Raw genomic sequence first — 18,646 nt, 5'->3', positions numbered from 1 at the left:
TGAAAGGTAGGGATTTGGGGTGTGTTTTTTTCTCACTGCTTCAGTGAGGACCTGTTTTATAATCAGGAAGAAGTGATACAAAAAAGAATGCAGTACACAAGTAGAAAATTACAGTTGTAACCATTAACTTACACAAATCACACTGTGTCGTTTTAGCTACTGATGCTGATGGAGATGTGCCAGAGCTTTATCATCAAAGAAAAGGGGAAATAGCACGATGCTGGATCAAATACTGTCTGACTCTCATGCAGAACGCCCAGCTTTCCATGCAGGTAATACAGTCAGAAGTGGTCTTTTCCTTCTTAAATGAGAAGGATGTGAGTAAAAGCTTAACGTGGGGATTATGCTCACTGGGCTCACTGCATGTGCCTTATTCAGGGTGTGCAGAATGCTCTCATAAATATTTCTTGCTCTCCCCATCTCTGCCTTTTCAAATCTCACTCATCAGTCAAAGCCTGTCTCAGATAACACCTCTTCCTTGAAGACTTTCCTTTGGATGGAGCATAAGCTCTGGGAGAGGTGGAGTCTGCATCATATTCATGTCATGTAATTATCTCCAGACATAATATGCCCTCCACTGCAGATATCACCTCCCTCCTTTAAGCTCAATAGAACCCTTCCTAAGGCACTTGGATTATCCCTATTCATGGTCTTATCTTATTCCTTTACCTCTTTATAGACTGTAAGTGACTTGATGGCAGAAAATAATTCTTACTAAATCTTTATACACTTTGTACAGTATGTAAATATGTATTTTGATAAAAATTAGTTTAAATATATCTGGAAACAGCCCTGCTGCTTTTTAGCTGTGTATTCATGGCAGTTTACTTTTCTGTGCCTCAGTTTCCTCACAGGAAGGAGGGAGGTAATAATAGGACTGATTTACTAGTGTTGCTGTGAGGGTTAAATCTAAAGGGCTCAGAAAAGTGTCCAAGACAGATCTAGTCCTCAATAAATGTTAACTGTCATCATCAGTATCATCATTACTACTAATCCATACTTAATGAATTCTAGTTCCTAACCACCAAAGGGGAAAATTAATCATTTGGATGCAAAATACCAAGCGTAGATACAGAGGAGACGTTCCTGGAGGAGTTGTCACGCTGCTTCTCTGTTTGCATGCATTAAAGTATAATCATTTTTACTAGTGAAGAATACAGACTCTTGTGAAACTACTAAACAAAATAAACCGAAGAAACCACAAACCCCAAAAGCATGGGTTTTTCAAAGGTGAGAGCATTTTAGAGGTAGACAGTAAAGATGAGGCATATTTGGAAAAGAAAGGAAGTGGGGAGAAAAACTGGGGAGTTTTATGTCTTAGAGAAGCTGCAGCCAGGAAAATCCATGTTCAGAAAGCAGTCTAGAAAGCATGTAAATAAACAAGCAGCCAGGAAGCAGAAAAATAAACAAGATTTAGAGAATTAAGGCCTGCACTTGAAGTAATTATGTCAGCAAAAATACACCGTGGTTTAACTCTTACCCTTTTTTAGCTGATGTTTTCCAGAGTGGGCACTAGAATTTATCACCTGGTTATTTTTAACTCAGATAGTTCCCATGCTATTAAATTACTGAGATTTTCCTTAATCTGGCTTTGCTACTTAAACTTCATGGTTTGATCATCTGTTTATCTGAAAAGCCTTCTTCAGTTTAAACTTAACATATACAGATTTAAGTATTTATTTATGCCAGCTCTGTACTAGTCATTGTACTATGATGAACAAAAATAGACCTGGTTTATGTGATCCCTATCAAATTATCCAGGACTTTTTTCACAGAACTAGAAGAAATAATCCTAAAATTTATATGGAATCACAAAAGACCCAGAATTGCCAAAGTATTACTGAAGAAAAAGAATGAAGCTGGAGGAATAACCCTCCTAGACTTCAGACAGTACTACAGAGCTACAGTAATCAAAATAGCATGGTATTGGTACAAAAACAGACATGGATCAATAGAACAGAATAGAGAGCCCAGAAATAAATCCACAACCTTTAGTCAATTAATCTTTGACAAAGGTTGCAAAAACATACAATGGAATAAAGACAATCTCTTCAGCAAATGGTGTTGGGAAAACTGGACAGCTCATGTAAATCAGTAAAGTTAGAATACTCCCTCACACCATAAAAAATAAACTCAAAATGGCTTAAAGATTTAAACATAAGACAAGACATTATAAACCTCTTAGAGGAAAACACAGGCAAAACATTATCTGACAAATCTCAGCAATGTTCTCCTAGGGCAGTCTACACAAGCAATAGGAATAAAAGCAAAAATAAACAAATGAGACCTAATTAAATGTATAGACTTTTGCATAGCAAAGGAAACCATAAGCAAAACAAAAAACCTACAGAATGGGGAAAAATATTTACAAAAGATGAGACTGACAAGGGCTTAATGTCCAGAATATATAAACAGCTCATACCACTTAAGAAAAAAACAACCCAATCCAAAATTGGGCAGAACACTTCTCCAGTGAAGACATACAAATGGCCAATAGGCACATGAAAAAAGCTCAATATCACTAATTATCAGAGAAATGCAAATCAAAACTACAATGAGGTATCACCTCACACCAGTCAGAATGGCCATTATTCAAAAGTCCATGAATGATAAATGCTGGAGAGGGCGTGGTGAAAAGGGAGCCCTCTTACACTGAGGGGAATGTACTTTGATGCAGCCATTATGGAAAACAGTATGGAGATTCCTCAAAAAACTGAAAATAGACCTACCATATGATCCAGCAATCCCACTCCTGGGCATATATCCAGAGGGAACCTTAATTCAAGAAGATACATGCACCCCAGTGTTCATAGCAGCACTATTTACAATAGCCAAGACATGGAAACAACCTAAATGTCCATTGACAGATGACTGGATAAAGAAGCTGTTGTTTGTTTCTACATTGGAATACTACTAAGCCATAAAAAAGAATAAAATAATGCCATTTGTGGCAACATGGATGGACCTAGAGATCATCATTCTGAGTGAAGTAAGCCAGAAAGAGAAAGAAAAATACCATGACATATGTAGAATCTAATATATATGTGTGTGTGTGTGTGTGTGTGTGTGTGTGTATATATATATATAAATGACAAATGAATTTATTAACAAAACAGACTCAGACATAGAAAACAATCTTACGTTTACCAGGGTCGGGGGAGGGATAAATTGGGAGTTTGAGATTTGTAGATACTAACTACTATATATAAAATAGATAAACAAGTTCCTTCTGTAGAGCACAGGGAACTATATTGAATATCTTGTAGTAACTTATGGTTAAAAAGAGTATGAAAATGAATCTATGTATGTTCCTATGTGCTGTACACCAGCAATTGACACAACATTGTAAACTGACAATATTTCAATAAAAATATATATAAATGAAAAAGACTTCTTTTTTCTTACTTCATATGAAAGTGCAACTTTGATATATTCCACCAAGGAGACACACATGATATGAGAAGTCATAATAGGAGGAAGTAACATCTGAAGGCGGCTTACAGAATGAGCAGGAGTTACCTAGGCTGAAGAAAAAGAAGGCGCAGCATTCCAAGATCCTGAAGCAGCATGTTTAAAAGTTCTGAGGCATAGGGAGCTTGGGGTTAGAGGGGGTGGAACAAAGGCCTGGGGGCTGGAGCAGTGAGAGAGCAGGTGCTGAATAGAGTTAGGAAGGGGCTAGAACAGGCAGGGCCTACAATGAATGGACACCTTGAAGGGGTTTTGGCTGATCAGTTAGGTAGCAGAATGGAGAACTAATTGAGGGGGAGCAAGAGTGGATGAGGGAGACTGATTAGAAAACCACTGGAACAGTCCAGGTGAGATGTGAAGGGAGCTTGCTCTAGGATGGTGGCAGAAGAGATGGAGGAAACAGGAGTGGATTTAAGAGGTATTTCAGAGGCAAGATATAAAGGACTTGGTGAGAGACTGGAAGTGTAGGGTAAAGGGGAGAGGAGGGGGGCCTCTCAAGGATGAGTCCTCGGCTTCTGGCTGTCCAGATTGATGGGGTGTCCTTCACTAAGAGAACACAGGAGTAGGAACCTGTTCGCTGAAGAGTAAGTGTTCCATCGTGGACGTGTTGAGGATGAGGTGTCTTTGAGCCTTCCGAGAGGCGATGTCATGGGGAGCTGTAGTTACAGGTCTGGAGCTTGAGAGGAGGGGTCTGGCTGTACCTATAGATTGGAGTTGTCCCCCAGGGGTGGCAGCTGCAGCCCTGGGTATGGACGGAGTCACTTGGTGGGGGCAGTACTGTCCGATAGAAACAGAACTACATATGTAGCTGGTGATTCTAAGTTTTCTAGGGGCTGTGTTAGAAAAAGAAAAGAGGTGAAATTAAATTTATATTTAACTGAGAATGTTTTTTAAAATTGTCATTTCTGTGTGTCAACGATACTTAAAAGTTATTGAGCTGTTTTAAATTGTTTTTCTACTAAGTTTTGGGAATTGGGTCTATATTATTTTACACAGACTGATCACGTCTCAGTTTGGACATTTCAAATGCTCAGTAGCTATCCACATGGAGCAGATGGCTACTGTTTTGAATACAGGTCTAGAGAGACAACACCAAATGAAAAGTGGGATTGAGTGATCTGATGTTTAGTTTTATTGTCCAAGAAGAAGAGAATAAGCTTACTCTATTTTTTAACCATCTTGGCTCCTTTCACCACCACCTCCACTCCCCAGGTGGGAGGAAATAACTTGAAGGTAGATTTAACTGCCTTCATTTTAGTGTCTTTAAGAGACCTAGAGCATTTCTCTGTAACGTATTTCACTAAATAACTTATCTTAGGCTGCGCTCCCTTCTAAGACAAACCGCTTTCTGTCCATGGAATGTGTATCTCTAAATAAACTTGCTTGACTTGTCATAGCATGAACGTTATATTGTTAATGGCATTTCTGTGCAGTATTTTTAGCATGTAGGTTACAGTCTTACTCTGTTAAAATACTGTTAATAATGTATTACACGTATATAACAATTGACAGCTCTTACTGTTCTTTTCATACACATTTATCTGAGGGGTACTGTAAGATGAGTTCACACCCCAACGAGGAAGTAATAAGCAGTTTATCTTACTTTTCCCTAGTTTTTCATTTTTAATATAATTGGAATATAATTGAAAAGTTTTAAAGGATGTTTAAGATTATAACACCTCCCTCAACCAGGCTGGAAGGAAGAGGGCTTTCTTGTCTTTACTCTTACATTCGCTTTAGTAGTGACAGCAGGAGACCGGTGTCCTCCTTAACCGTAATTTCTTTCTTTCTTCCTTTCTTTCAGGACAACATAGGAGAGCTTGATCTCGATAAACAATCTGAACTTAGAGCTTTAAGGAAAAAAGAACTAGATGAGGAAGAAAGCGTTAGGAAAAAAGCTGTGCAGTTTGGAACTGGTGAACTGTGTGATGCCATCTCTGCAGTGGAAGAGAAAGTGAGCTACCTGAGACCTTTAGATTTTGAAGAAGCCAGAGAGCTTTTCTTGATGGGTCAGCACTATGTCTTTGAGGCAAAAGAGTTCTTTCAGATTGATGGTTATGTCACTGACCATATTGAAGTTGTCCAAGACCACAGTGCTCTATTTAAGGTGCTTGCATTCTTTGAAACTGACATGGAGAGACGGTGCAAGATGCATAAACGTAGAATAGCCATGCTAGAGCCCCTGATTGTGGACCTGAATCCACAGTATTATCTGCTGGTCAATAGACAGATTCAGTTTGAAATTGCACATGCTTACTATGATATGATGGATTTGAAGGTGGCCATAGCCGACAAGCTGAGGGACCCTGATTCACACATCGTAAAAAAAATAAATAATCTTAATAAATCAGCACTGAAGTACTACCAGCTCTTCTTAGACTCTCTGAGAGACCCAAATAAAGTATTTCCTGAGCACATAGGGGAAGATGTGCTTCGCCCGGCCATGTTAGCTAAGTTTCGAGTTGCCCGTCTCTATGGCAAAATCATCACTGCAGATCCCAAGAAAGAGCTAGAAAATTTGGCAACATCACTGGAACATTACAAATTTATTGTTGATTACTGTGAGAAGCATCCTGAAGCTGCCCAGGAAATAGAAGTTGAGCTAGAACTTAGTAAAGAGATGGTGAGTCTTCTTCCAACAAAAATGGAGAGATTCAGAACCAAGATGGCCCTGACTTAATGATCCTTGTTTTTGATGACAGAAACTGTGCAATACGGAAGAGACCTTCTTTTTCCCCTTTAGTCAAACAGGTCCCATTCCATTGTAGTATTTACCTTTATAACCGGATGAGTGTGGTTTGATCTTGAGATAGACCAGTTGAGCCTTTGCTAGGACCTTCACCTAATAATTTATACCTAATTATGTAAATAAACTGTCTTGTTAAAGTGACATGTGATTGATATGTTAGATTGCTTGTTTCCTATTTAAATATAAACCTTTTCTGCCTCAGTTTCTAAAAGTAGGTTCTTTGTTGGCTAATACTTGATGGATTCGCTAAGGAAAATGCTGGGGGTATATCTGGCAGACAAGCTGTTACTATATTAAAATTGAAAAAGTAACTTCTTGTAGTTATTCTTCCCAAAATATTTACTTTCCTAAATTCCCAAAGAAATCTTTCCTTTCTGAAAATATTAAAAAACTAAGTTATGTTGTAAAGTATTGTAATTTGTCTCATTATAGAGGAAAAAGGCCTTGCTGGAAATACAGTAAATTGACTTGTTTCATTAATAAAAGCTTTCATTTGTTTTGTTTCCTTGTAAGAATTGGCTTATTTTTGATACTTCAAAAGGTATTCCCTTATTTCAAGCCAGAGAAGAATGTTTCTTTCATAACACTGCACAGAGAGAAAGCATTAAAATCTCACTCACTAGGGGTGGGGGAGTGGGAGGCACAAAGTATCGGGTGTGAGATAGGCTCAGGGGTGTGTTGCCCAACACGGGGAATGTGGCCAATATTTTGCAATAACTCAATAGAAAGTAACCTTTAAAATTTGTATAAAATTATTTAAAAATCTCATTCATTGAATATACTTAAGTGTAATACTGCTCTGTGCCAGGAAAACCTTATTGGCTGAGGTTTCTCAGAGGATACTTACATCTAGAAACATTTAAACACTGTTGAAAAAAAATATGCACTTCATACTAGCATTGCTGATGTAAGTTAGTCATTTGAAGAGATGTAGAATTTATATGGAGTCCTAATCCAGTGCCAAAATCCAGGCCAGTTATAAAATCTGATACAGAGAATAGCTCCGTATGTTGGCTCCAGAAGGCTTAGAATTAGGTCAAGTCTAAGATTCTGTAACGTCTATACATGTGGTAAATATGCTTTTCCTTAGAAATCAGTTTACCAGGAAAAAAAAAATCTGAGTATAAAAGCAATGTGTAATCCCCTCAATATTTAATATTTATTAAATGTCTAATGTGGGTCAGGCACTGTTCTCGCTTTTCCAAGCTTAGAGGATGTGATAATGAGCAAGATCAACAAGGCTCTGGTCTCGGGGAACAAGTAAATAAGCAGATGCTTTCAGGTCATGAATGCTATTAAGAAAGGAACCAGAGGCTAGGTTAACATTTAATAAGAAGGGATGCTACTTCAGCAACAGTGATCTGAAAGTCCTCTGGAAAAGGTAGGAGGTGACAGAGTTGAGAACTAAATAAGCAAAAAAGGACAGCACAGTAAAGATTCCTTGGTAGAGCATCCCAGAGAATGCTAGGCCCTCAGGCTGGACCAAACTTAGGAAAGGCCTGTGTGGCTGGAGCAGATGAGGTGGGAGTAAGACGGGATGGGGCAGATGGAGAGGACTTTGTAGCCGAGGGAAAAGGAGTCTGGGTTTTATTCTAGGTAGAGTGGGAAACTTTTGCAGGATTTTAAAAAGGGAAATGACATGACCTGATTGGCATTTTAAAGAAATGGCTCTGGCTCCTAAGAGGAGAATAGATTATAGGGAGAAGGCGGAGACACCAGAGGGGAAACAGGGAGACAAGCTAGGTTCTATTAAGATTAATCTAAGTGATTTGGACTAGGGTGATGGAGTAGGGATGGAGAGAAGTGGAGTCATAGGACAGGCTGGAGGATTACATGGAAGGCGCGAGGGGAAAAGAAGAACCAAGGGACATATTAAGTTGAAGTTTGCAGGAGAAGCACATTTCTGTGAGGGAGATGTGGGGTTAGAATCAAGAGTTCCAATTAGGTCCCTGAGTTTAGGATGTTAATGACGTCTGAGATGAAATGACTGCTAACACCATCCTTTGCTCAGACTTTAAAAGGAAAGTGAAGAGGCTCCGAGGAGGCCAAGAAGGGAGGGAGGTTTCTTGGGGAGAGTGAGATGGCTCTGCATCACAGCTACTCTCATTTCTTCCACTCTTCTGAGAACTGATTCTAGAACAAATCCCCGTTATAAGCCTTTCTTGATTATGCCATTTTGCTCTCAACCTTATTCAACTTGCTAATTTTATAGTCATTCATTTGCTTAAGAAATACTGAGCTCTTTCTTTGTGCTAGTTACTGTACTCAGCTCTAGAACATGTTCTGTAAGACACAGCTAATGAACTCATCTACGAAACAGAAACAGACTCACAGACATAGTCAACAAACTTATTACCAGGGGAAAGCATGTGGGAAGGGATAAATTTAGGAGTTTGAGATTTGCATATGTTAGCCACTATTTATAAAAATAGATTAAAAAAATAAATTTCTTCTTATAGCACAGGGAACTATATTCAATATCTTGTATTAACCTTTAATGAAAAAGAACATGAAGACAAATGTATGTATCTGCATAACTGGGACATTGTGCTGTACACCAGAAACTGACACACTGTAACTGTGCCTCAAAAAAAAAAAAAAAAAGCCTCTTCAATCTTGATAGCTTTTCCTCTCCCCAACTGCATTCTTCAACTTGAGTTCAAAAGATAAAATTCAAGTATAACAGGCAGTGATCTTAAAACCAGTCTTTATCCTAATAACCATCAACATACAACAGCCATTTGTCATTTGCTTTCTATAGTGACTTCATAGTTTAAGACCTTTTCTTCTGTTATCAGCAGAAAATCTCACTAGTGGCTTTGCAGTCATGCACTTTATTCAAATGGCCTATTTCACAAACTGCTTTCCCTGAGTGCAGCGTCCCAGTGCCTTCTGAGACCTCATTGCTTCTCTGGGTTAGTAGTTCTCAACCTTTTTGGCCTCAAAGCCCCTTTGTACTTAAAATTGAGGATGCCAAAGAGTTTTTGTTTATATAGGTTATATCTTTCTATGTGTACCCTATTTGAAATTCAATTTAAGAACATAATTTTAACAATTTTTGTTAATAAACCCATTAGATTTAAACAATTTTGGGAAAGAATTATTTTCCAAAAGAAGTGGCATATTTTACACTTTGCAGACATTTTTCATGTCTAGCTTAATAGAAAGTGGTTGGTTCTCATAACTAGTGTGATATAACATGCCATGTAGCCTTTGGAAAACCACACTTTGCATTTGGGGGAGTGACAATGAAAAAGATAATGTCATCTTCTTATGAAGATAGTTTCATGGGATCTCCTGCCCACTCTGAGGCTCCCTGGATCCCATCTCCCACCCCCCTCCTTAAGAACTGCTGCCCTAGCCTCTCCTGTGCTGGGCATGGTGCAGAGTGGATGACGCTGAGGGTTAGTTTAGGAAACTAACGTGGCTGCAGTGGCTGATCTAGGTCTCCATCCAAAGAAAAAAACTGCCTCTATTATTTAGTACCCATTGGTTTTCACTAAGGTCTAGAGTCATGGCAATGTCATGTCTCTCACTGTAATTTCATCATGAAATAAATATGGTTTCTTAGCAATGCTGGATTCTTTCACACCTTTCTATCTGCTTGAACCCTGTCAAATCTGCTGCTTTGTTGTTTTCATCCCTATTACTATAGAATCACTCAAGAGTAATAAAGGCTCTCCCTTACCTAGACAGTTGGTTCATTATTCTGGGCTAATTTTGCAAAATCTTACATGAAATATGTATACCCACAACCCTCAGAAGTGTTGTCAACGTGAAAATTTGGGCTAGAATCAGTGACCTAGCGGAGCCAAAATTATTTTAGATAGCTTTTTCTTCTTTTCCTTCCCCCTAACACCAGTAATTGGGATGAAAGCTACATACTGAACTAATAGAAAGTGTTTTTTTTGGCAAGGCAAGGTAATTGGTATGTGTGTGTTTACTTATGTACTGGGGATTGAATCCAGGACCTCGTGCATGCTAAGCACCTGCTCTGTCACTGAGCTTTACCCCCCCCCAAAAAAGTGGGGTTTTGGGATACAAAAGTCCTTTGCCATTTTCTTTCAGTCTTGCAAGATGTAGACAATAGGCTAAAAGCAGCATTCCTTCAACAGGTATATGTTGAAACCTGTACGGAAGACTGCACGTTACCTGTCAATCCTGAGCAGTTATCTGAGAAAGCACTGAAACTTGTATATGCATGTTAGGGTCCTCCAGGTGGTGCAAGCTATCTTTTGGGGGAAATCCTGGTTATTAAGGACAGGTTTGTTTAAATGCCATTCTCCTTTCTTTGCTGTTATTCTCAGGGGCCTGCACTGAGTGAGGGAGAGACTTTTCTCCTTTCCTCATGGTTGCCTGTAACTCAGTGGCGGTCTCTGGGTGACCTATATCTGTTCCTCCCATCACAGCCTGAGCCAGTGCTGTTACTTTCCCCCCAAATCATGTGAGAGGAAGGGCTTGATAGATTTTGTATTTTCCTTTTTTTGTTTTTATTTTTGCCTAGGAAATAGCCATGTCCACATTTCAAATGCAGTTTTTGTTTTGGCCAATTAAATTATACTTGGGGGTTGGCAAACTTTAAAGGGCCAGATGATAGATATTTTAGACTTTTCGGGCCATGTAGTCCATTGCAACTATTCAGTGCTGCTGTGAAAGCAACTGTAAATACGGAAATGAACGTGGCTGGGTTACAATAAAAATGTGCCCACAACACAGGTGGCAGGCTGGATTTGGCCTGCGGGCATTGTTTGCCAACTCTTGCTTTTTACTGGTTTACTTTTGGAGTTTCTTTGTACCTTATACATCAAATATACTTATAAAAGCTAATGTTACTGAGCATGAGCTAATCTATTCCAGGCCCCCTGCTAAATACTTTATATGTGTTGTTTCATGTAATTGTCTCGAAAACTTTGAAATAGAAACTATTATCCTCCTTTCACAGGATGTGAAATTGAGGCTCAGAGAGCTTCAGTGACTTGTCCAAGGTCACATAGCTAGTAAAGGGCAAGGCTGTTTGAAATAAGATCAATATGAGTATCTTTTACAAAGTTAGCAAGCTGCTAACTTTGGTTCTATCCATATTAGTTTAAGTGGACTTAGGAAAGAACAACTCTATTGATAGATGAATGGATAATGAGGATGTGGTAGATATAGAGATAGATACACACACACACACACACACACACACACACGACAATGAAATATTATTCAGCCATGAAGAGAATGAAATCTTGCCATTTGCAACAACATAGGTGGACCCAGAGAGTATTATGCTAAGTGACAAAAGTCCGACAGAGAAAGACAAATACTGCATGATTTCACTTACATGTGGAATCTAAAAACAAACAAAACAGAAACAGACTCAGAACAGACTGGTGACCGCCAGAGGGGTTGGGCAAAATAGGTGAAGGGGATTAACAGGTACAAACTTTCAGTTATAAAATGAGCAAGTCACAGGGGTGTAATGTAAGCACAGGGTGCATCATCAATAGTATTACTTACAGACAATAACTGTATGGTGACAGATGGTTACTACACTTCTCCAGGTGACCATTTCATAATGTGTATAAATGTCAAATCACTATGCTGTACACTTGAAACTAATATTGTATATCAAATATACTTCAATAAAACATTTTTTGGGGGGAGGAGGTAATCAGATTTACTTATTTTTTTAAATGGAGGTATTGGGGATTGAACCAGGACCTTGTGCATGTGCTCTACCACTGAGCTATACCCTCCCCCCAACAAATAAAACATTTTTAAAGGGACAATTACATCTGAAGTAAAATTTGCTGACAAGTCATTAAGCCAGGAAGAAGCTATAAGGGAAAATTAACCTAAAATCATATATCGTCCAAATCATAATTATAGCTTTATTATATATACATAGATTTTTTAAATTGTCCATTTTGTAGCTAAGTGACTATTGTAGTACTTCCAAATTTTTCCAAACTCTTCATAACGACCTACATTGCATGTATGTTTTTGATTATCACAATTAATTACTAATCATGATATGAAGATAGAGAACTCAAATATGTTAGGGCGGCGATATTTTTTAAATGACCCAGTGTACACAGATGCATTTGTAGTGTACGTGTCAGTACACAAATGGGCCTTTTAGTCATTCTGCACTCCAGAGATCTGTAATCGTTTGGGGGAAAAAATCAGTTGGGGGTGCTTAATATTCATTTAGGTTGTTTTCATCATTACTTTTATTATTTTTCAACTTAGAATGGGAAAAAAATCCAGAAAGCAGCCAGGAGCTATGCGTCAAGGAGAAATCCCAGAGAAAGTACAGGTTTCATAAAATGTCACCCACTTAACCCATACCACCCATATAATCCAACCAGATTCTTTAAGCCAGTAATTTCTCAGGGATGTCATGACCCAGTATTTATATAACAGACAGGAAAGACAGGAAAGCCTTATACATGCTCTATCTGAAAGTTGGATTCAAAAATACAGTTAATAAAAACCAACCAGAGAACCTGCTGGATGATAAGATTCTGGACGTGACAAGACCTGCAGCAGCCGCACAGCAACTCCCTCAGTACAGAGCTCTGCACCCTGACTTCCTTCTGTGTTATTGCCCTCACTTATCCTCCACTGCTTATCTTAATCACTTTGCCTTTCCTGTTACCACCCTAAGTCAGGTTTTCTTATCAAGAGACTCATCACCCTTCAGAGTCATTTGTGATCTCATTTGGAGGACTTTTATGCTTTTAATTTTTACCCCAAACCTATTGCTTGGACACTAAGAAAATGGTACAGTCATGTAAGAAATTATAAAAATGAGAACAGAATAATCTCCACTCTGCTCTACTGATGATGCAAAACTATAGGGTGGATTTATATTAAAAACTTACTGCCCTTTAGATTCAAGAGTTTTGAATTCTGCTTCTGAATATTTTCCCTTTCATTTTTCCGTGCATGGAGCCCATAAAATCTAATTATATTCCACTTAAAAATTACAAACGATTCACAAGCTCCTCTGGAAGAACAGCTTAAGTTTCACTCACTGAAGATGTGTCACAGAGCTCCAAGTGGTAATTTAATTCCACGGGCCAGCTTTTACTGCCTTAATTTGCAGAGGATACATAGCTTGGATCACACGAACTCAATACAGCATGTATACCAAACACAAAAGGGATGTCTGGAATGATCTGACTGGATAGGTGATTATGCATTTTAAGTGAAAGTCACTGAGACTGCTTGGGGTGCTTAGAGAACTCAGCAGACACCCTCCAGAGCAGCTGATATTAGAGGCTTGGGTGACCACTATTCAGCAGAGATGGCACTAAGCTGCCAGACAGAACAAACAAGTTTCACAGATGAGCTCCAAATTCAAGTGCTGACTGCTAATTAAGCTGCTTCTCACATGGGTAACTCTGTTGATCCAAGGTCAGCAGCAGGAATTTACTGTTTAATGATAGTTAAAGACTATTGAATAATTGAGGTAATTATACTTAAGATTCTATTTTTAATAATGGAGTGTATGAGCATAGCCATAGGACGTTGTTTCCTAGAGCCAAGTCCTCAGACCCACCTGCATCAGAATCATTTCAAGGTACTTAAAACGCAGATTCCCGGGCTCCAACCCTGAACTAATCAGAAACTCTGGAGGTGGGGTCCAGGGAGCTAATTTTAGAAGAAGCCCATGTGATTCTTATGTACATTAATTGCAAGAAGCTCTGCTATTAGAGCTGAGGAAGCTAGAATGTACTGGAATAGCTTCTACATGGAGAAACATGTGAACCACAAAGTTACTCTGTGCCTTTGGTTCCCAAGAAGGACCCAGCCTGGGGACAGAACATTCCCAGCAGCTTTCTGTAGCCAAGGAGCTGCAACTCTCTCCTCCAAGTTCACCTCCTTCTGTAGAAGGAGAATTCTGCTGGGCGCTTGCCAGAGGGGCCCTGAGATTGGTAACCACAGCACTAGGTCTCTCAGGGCCCAAGGGGAAGCCGCCTATATGAAAGCTAGGGACTCCCTTCTTGTCCCTGGAGAATGTACTAGAATGCTTCAAGAACGGCAAAGAAAAAGTGTGTACATTTATGTACAGTACATATATGTAAACTAAAAAAATGTGCAGTATACTGTATATATGTATTTACATGCAATATAATGTGTATGTGTAGTCAAACTGTAATAATTCTACCTAATAAAACAGACAGGAAAAAAAAAGATTGACAAGGAACACAGATTAGGTAAGCAGCAATTGTTGGGGGATTTGAATGGCAATACGAAACAGTTCTCTCAGTGATGCGGCATGAACTACTCTGCATCCAGGACCAGGACCGTCTCAGGAACCAGACAAGTTTGTGGTGGAGGAAATACTCAGATTCCCCCACTTTCACATTCTAAGGAAGGCTTTGTTCTGATGACATCTGGTTTAAAATGAAAATTGAGTGCCTGCTTATGGAGATGCAATCCTTTCTCCTATACTAGAGCATGTCTTCCCTAGGGATGACAGCTCGAACTCTGCATGAGAAAAAACACAACTCTCCCCTCACATTCCTACAGGTATCTTAGCACCAATATTGCACATATAGTTCATATAGTTCAGTATATGTGCACACAGCATATGGTGGACTTAGCCATTGCCTAGAAGTCCAGGGACCTCTATATTGCTAAGCCCAATGGAAACTTCTCAGTCCTCATCATTCCTGCCCTCTTGATAGCATGGCATTTGACAAACTGAGGCTCCCTCCTTGAAATGCCTCTTTCCTCATCGTTCCATAACACTGCCCTCTCCCACTCTACCTTCCCAGCAACTTCTTGTGTTTCCTTTAAGGGCTTTTAAAATCCATCACTTCAATATGATGATTCTTAGAATTCTGATCTAGTTTGTTAAGTCTTTCCAGGCTCCCTGGGGCAATGCCATCCATTCTTAAGATGTTGGTTACCAATGATATGAAGTTCTTGATCTTTTTAGTTCACTTATTCCCAAATTAGAAGAATTTGGTTTTTTGTGGGGGCCGGAGATAATTAGGTTTATTTTATTTAATGGAGGAACTAGGGATTGAACCCAGGACCTCGTACATGCTAAGCACACTATCACTGAGCTATACCCTTCCCCTAGAAGAATTTGTTGAATATTACTTAAACTCACACACACAATATTGCATTAATTTCTTTTAAGAGTTTTAATTTTAAATGATTTTTTAAATTTAAGAAGTATCCTTAGTTAAAAAAATTAGTTTCAAGGAGTTTAAAAGGAACAGTAGCAGTCCCTAGTCCTGTCCTCCCCTGCACACCCCTCAGCCACTCCCAGGAGGGAGCCCGTTTCACCGTCTTTTGCTGGTTTCCTGGATATGTAGTAATAACACGCTCATATCACTACTTCTTGATTTATCAATTTAAAATTTTATCTATTGACTTCTTCCAATGATAGTAAAGAATATAGCTCATAACACTCCCCCTCTTTACCTCTTAAAATCTAGCTCCCAATATTAGAACTGTTTTTGATTAAACTATTATATATTATAATGAATTTATGTATATACATGTGTAAATAACATTAATGTGCATATGTAAATACACACGTGTATTTATTGTTCCATCTCTTGACCATCCAGTAAGATGAGGATATTAGTGTCCGGACCCTTGCCTTTAACTTCACAAATCATTTTCATTTTTACCTTGGCAGTTTTGATAAATATACCTTTTATTATGTATATACTTTATCATAAAACTCCTTTATCTTTGTAGAAGGATTCTAGAAGTTAATGAATAAACTGTATTTACATTACAATGATTATTTATCACCAGCAGCAGAATTAAGTAAAATATACTGTAGTTATTTTCTTGCAGAGACTTATGTTCTTCTTAGAGTTTCTAACTGCCTCCCCGACCCAACCTGTGTATTTGCCCTTATTTTCTGGCTGTCAACTTTACCATCATTATCGATTCGTCCTCACCCCCCTCCAAAGACCACCCTCTAGAAGCCCTCCTTCCTCCTGCTGTCGAAATCAGCACCAACTGTTCTCCAGATCTGACGCTCGGCTATCATCCTGGGAAATCCCTTCTTTGCTCTCCTAGAGTGTAGCCACTCTTTCTTGGATCCCATGTCCTCCTTTTTCTTGGTTTATTTAAATTTCTAATTAAAAAGTAATATGCTTGTTATAACAAGTATAGAGATATATAAATCTCCCCTCCTTCTCCTCCAACCTTGCATTTCAGAAGGCACCTAAGTTAACAGCGTGGTGGGCCCTCTACAACGTCATCTATGCTCAAATACACATACTCAAACACACAAACACATGTGAGTGTGAGTTCCTTCTCTTTTACAAAAGTGGAATCATATCTTCCAGCTCAGGGTATTTTTCGCTACATACACAGTGCTACAATGGCTATTCCAGTCTCTAAATTTCTTCATCTATGAAATAGAATAAATATTTGCATGCAAAGCGCTTTGGGATACTTGAGGTAGGAATGACATACAAATATTAGGTTATTATTTTGGCACATTTATGTGTATGTTTTTATAAAGTCTGCTATTCGGTAATGCTTAGAAAAATTAAATAGAATCTATATAGATTTTCAAATAAAGTCCTAATAAAAATATATGCTCCTAAAAGCATCAGTATCTTAATTATTCTGAATTTTTTTAAAAAAAAAAAACAAGTGTCCTTGGGATGATCTAAACAGTTCTAAATTAAATAAAGACCAAACGGGAAAGTTATCTAGAAAGTTTTGGAATGGAAAATTTGAGATCCCTTTTGAAAAGTAACACAAAGAATGAAGGACTCTGTAGTGTGAAAACCTTTGTAGAGAGCAAAGCACCATAATTCACTGATGAATCCCACACATTCTTCAGTCATTGTTAATTTTAAAAAGCTTTTCAATAAACACTTGAGACACTCTTTTTTGTAAAAAAAGCAAGCACTATACTCTAGTTTAAAGATCTTCCCATAGTTTAAGAACAAATTAAACCTAAAAAAAAAAAAAAAACCAAACCAAATAAACAGATCTGAAAGGAAAAAAAAAAGGAATCATATACATCTTACTCTGCAACTTGCTTCTCCCACCCCCGATTTAATGATATATTGTAAACCTTTCTCAGCTCAGTATATAGCTGCTTCTGGTTCCACAGCATGGATATACCATATTTAGTCACCTATTTCCTATAATTAACAGTCAGGTTATTTTCAGTTTTTATGTCACTGCAAATCAATAAACATACTTGTGAATGAATCCTTACATACTGATATATTGGTGCTTTTACTTTTATAGGATTTCTAAAACTGAAATTACTGGATCAAAGGCAAACATAATATTAAAAACTATCAGAGTATAAGGTATGTACCAAGAAGCGTATCATAAATGTGCAGTTATTCATAAATGAATTCTCACAACAAATACAACATACAGTGTGACCAGTATCCAGATCAAGAGACAGAATATTGTCAGTACGCAAGGAGCCCACCTCCTATACTCCACTCCCAAGGTACTCTCTCTCCTGACCACTAATGATGTGCATATTTTTTATTTGAAGATACTGCTGCACTGTTTTACCCGAGTGTTGTAGCTACTCAGATTCCCATGAGTAATGCGCAAATGTTAGCAGTTTTCCCTCTAACTTTAGCTGTCACTTCACAACTTCTTGCTTACCTGATGGGTGAAAATGGTATCTCATTGTTATTTTAATTCACATTTTCCCTAACCAGTGAGGTTGAGCCTGATGGCACGCATTCCTTAATTTACACACGAGAAAATCAAGGCTCAAAGAAAAGCGGTTAACTATCTACAGTAGCCAAGACATATAAACAATCTAAATATCCATCGACAGGTGACTGGATAAAGAAGATGTGGTGCATATATACAATGGAATACTACTCACCCATAAAAAAGAATAAAATGCCATTTGCAGCAACAGGGATGGCCCTGGAGATTGTCATTCCAAGTGAAGTAAGCCAGAAAGAGAAAGAAAAATAAAAAATACCATATAATATCACTTACATGTGGAATCTAAAAAAAAAAAAAAGACAAATGAACTTATTTACAAAACAGCCTCACAGGCATAGAAAACAAACTTATGTTTACGAGAGGGGAAGAGGGTGGGAAGTGATAAATTGTGAGTTTGAAATTTGCAGATACTAATATATATAAAATAGATAAACAACAAATTCACACTATAGTACAGGGAACTATATTCAATATCTTATAGTAACTTATGGTGAAAAAGAATATATATATATATATATGTGTGTTCATGCATGACTGAAGCATTATGCTGTACACCAGAAATTGACACACTGTAAACTGACCATACTTCAATAAAAACATATGTAAACGCTCTTAAAAAAAAAAAAAAAAGCACTAATCTTGCTGAGTCACTTTAACAGCTGCTTGGTTCCTGTGGAGGGGCTCAGAGCTGGATGGGGCTCAGCAGGGGATCATCCATCCCTCAGCTTTGGTAAAGTT

General features: G+C 38.2%; 1 protein-coding gene and 1 long non-coding RNA gene across 3 annotated transcripts in view; one reads left to right on the top strand and one right to left on the bottom strand.

The window, feature by feature from the left end:
• The window catches only part of KIFBP (kinesin family binding protein), a 37,562-nt gene extending 30,844 nt beyond the window's left edge, over nt 1-6,718 (top strand). The window contains exons 6-7 of the mRNA XM_006212896.3: nt 157-272; nt 5,273-6,718. Coding sequence (XP_006212958.1) covers nt 157-272; nt 5,273-6,148 — 992 coding nt within the window. The 3' untranslated portion in view covers nt 6,149-6,718. The remainder of the gene's footprint in view (nt 1-156; nt 273-5,272) is intronic.
• Nucleotides 1-18,646, bottom strand: part of LOC140699321 (uncharacterized) — a 56,859-nt gene that overhangs the window by 8,089 nt on the left and 30,124 nt on the right. For both annotated transcript variants that reach the window (XR_012077384.1, XR_012077385.1), the window contains exon 5: nt 18,063-18,106. This is a non-coding gene — a long non-coding RNA (uncharacterized lncRNA). The remainder of the gene's footprint in view (nt 1-18,062; nt 18,107-18,646) is intronic.

Source organism: Vicugna pacos, chromosome 11 (assembly GCF_048564905.1).
Source record: "Vicugna pacos chromosome 11, VicPac4, whole genome shotgun sequence".
In the NCBI taxonomy this organism is placed as follows: Eukaryota; Metazoa; Chordata; class Mammalia; order Artiodactyla; family Camelidae; genus Vicugna; species Vicugna pacos.
Note: the sequence above shows the minus strand (reverse complement) of the source record. Positions and strands in the feature narration are given on the sequence as shown.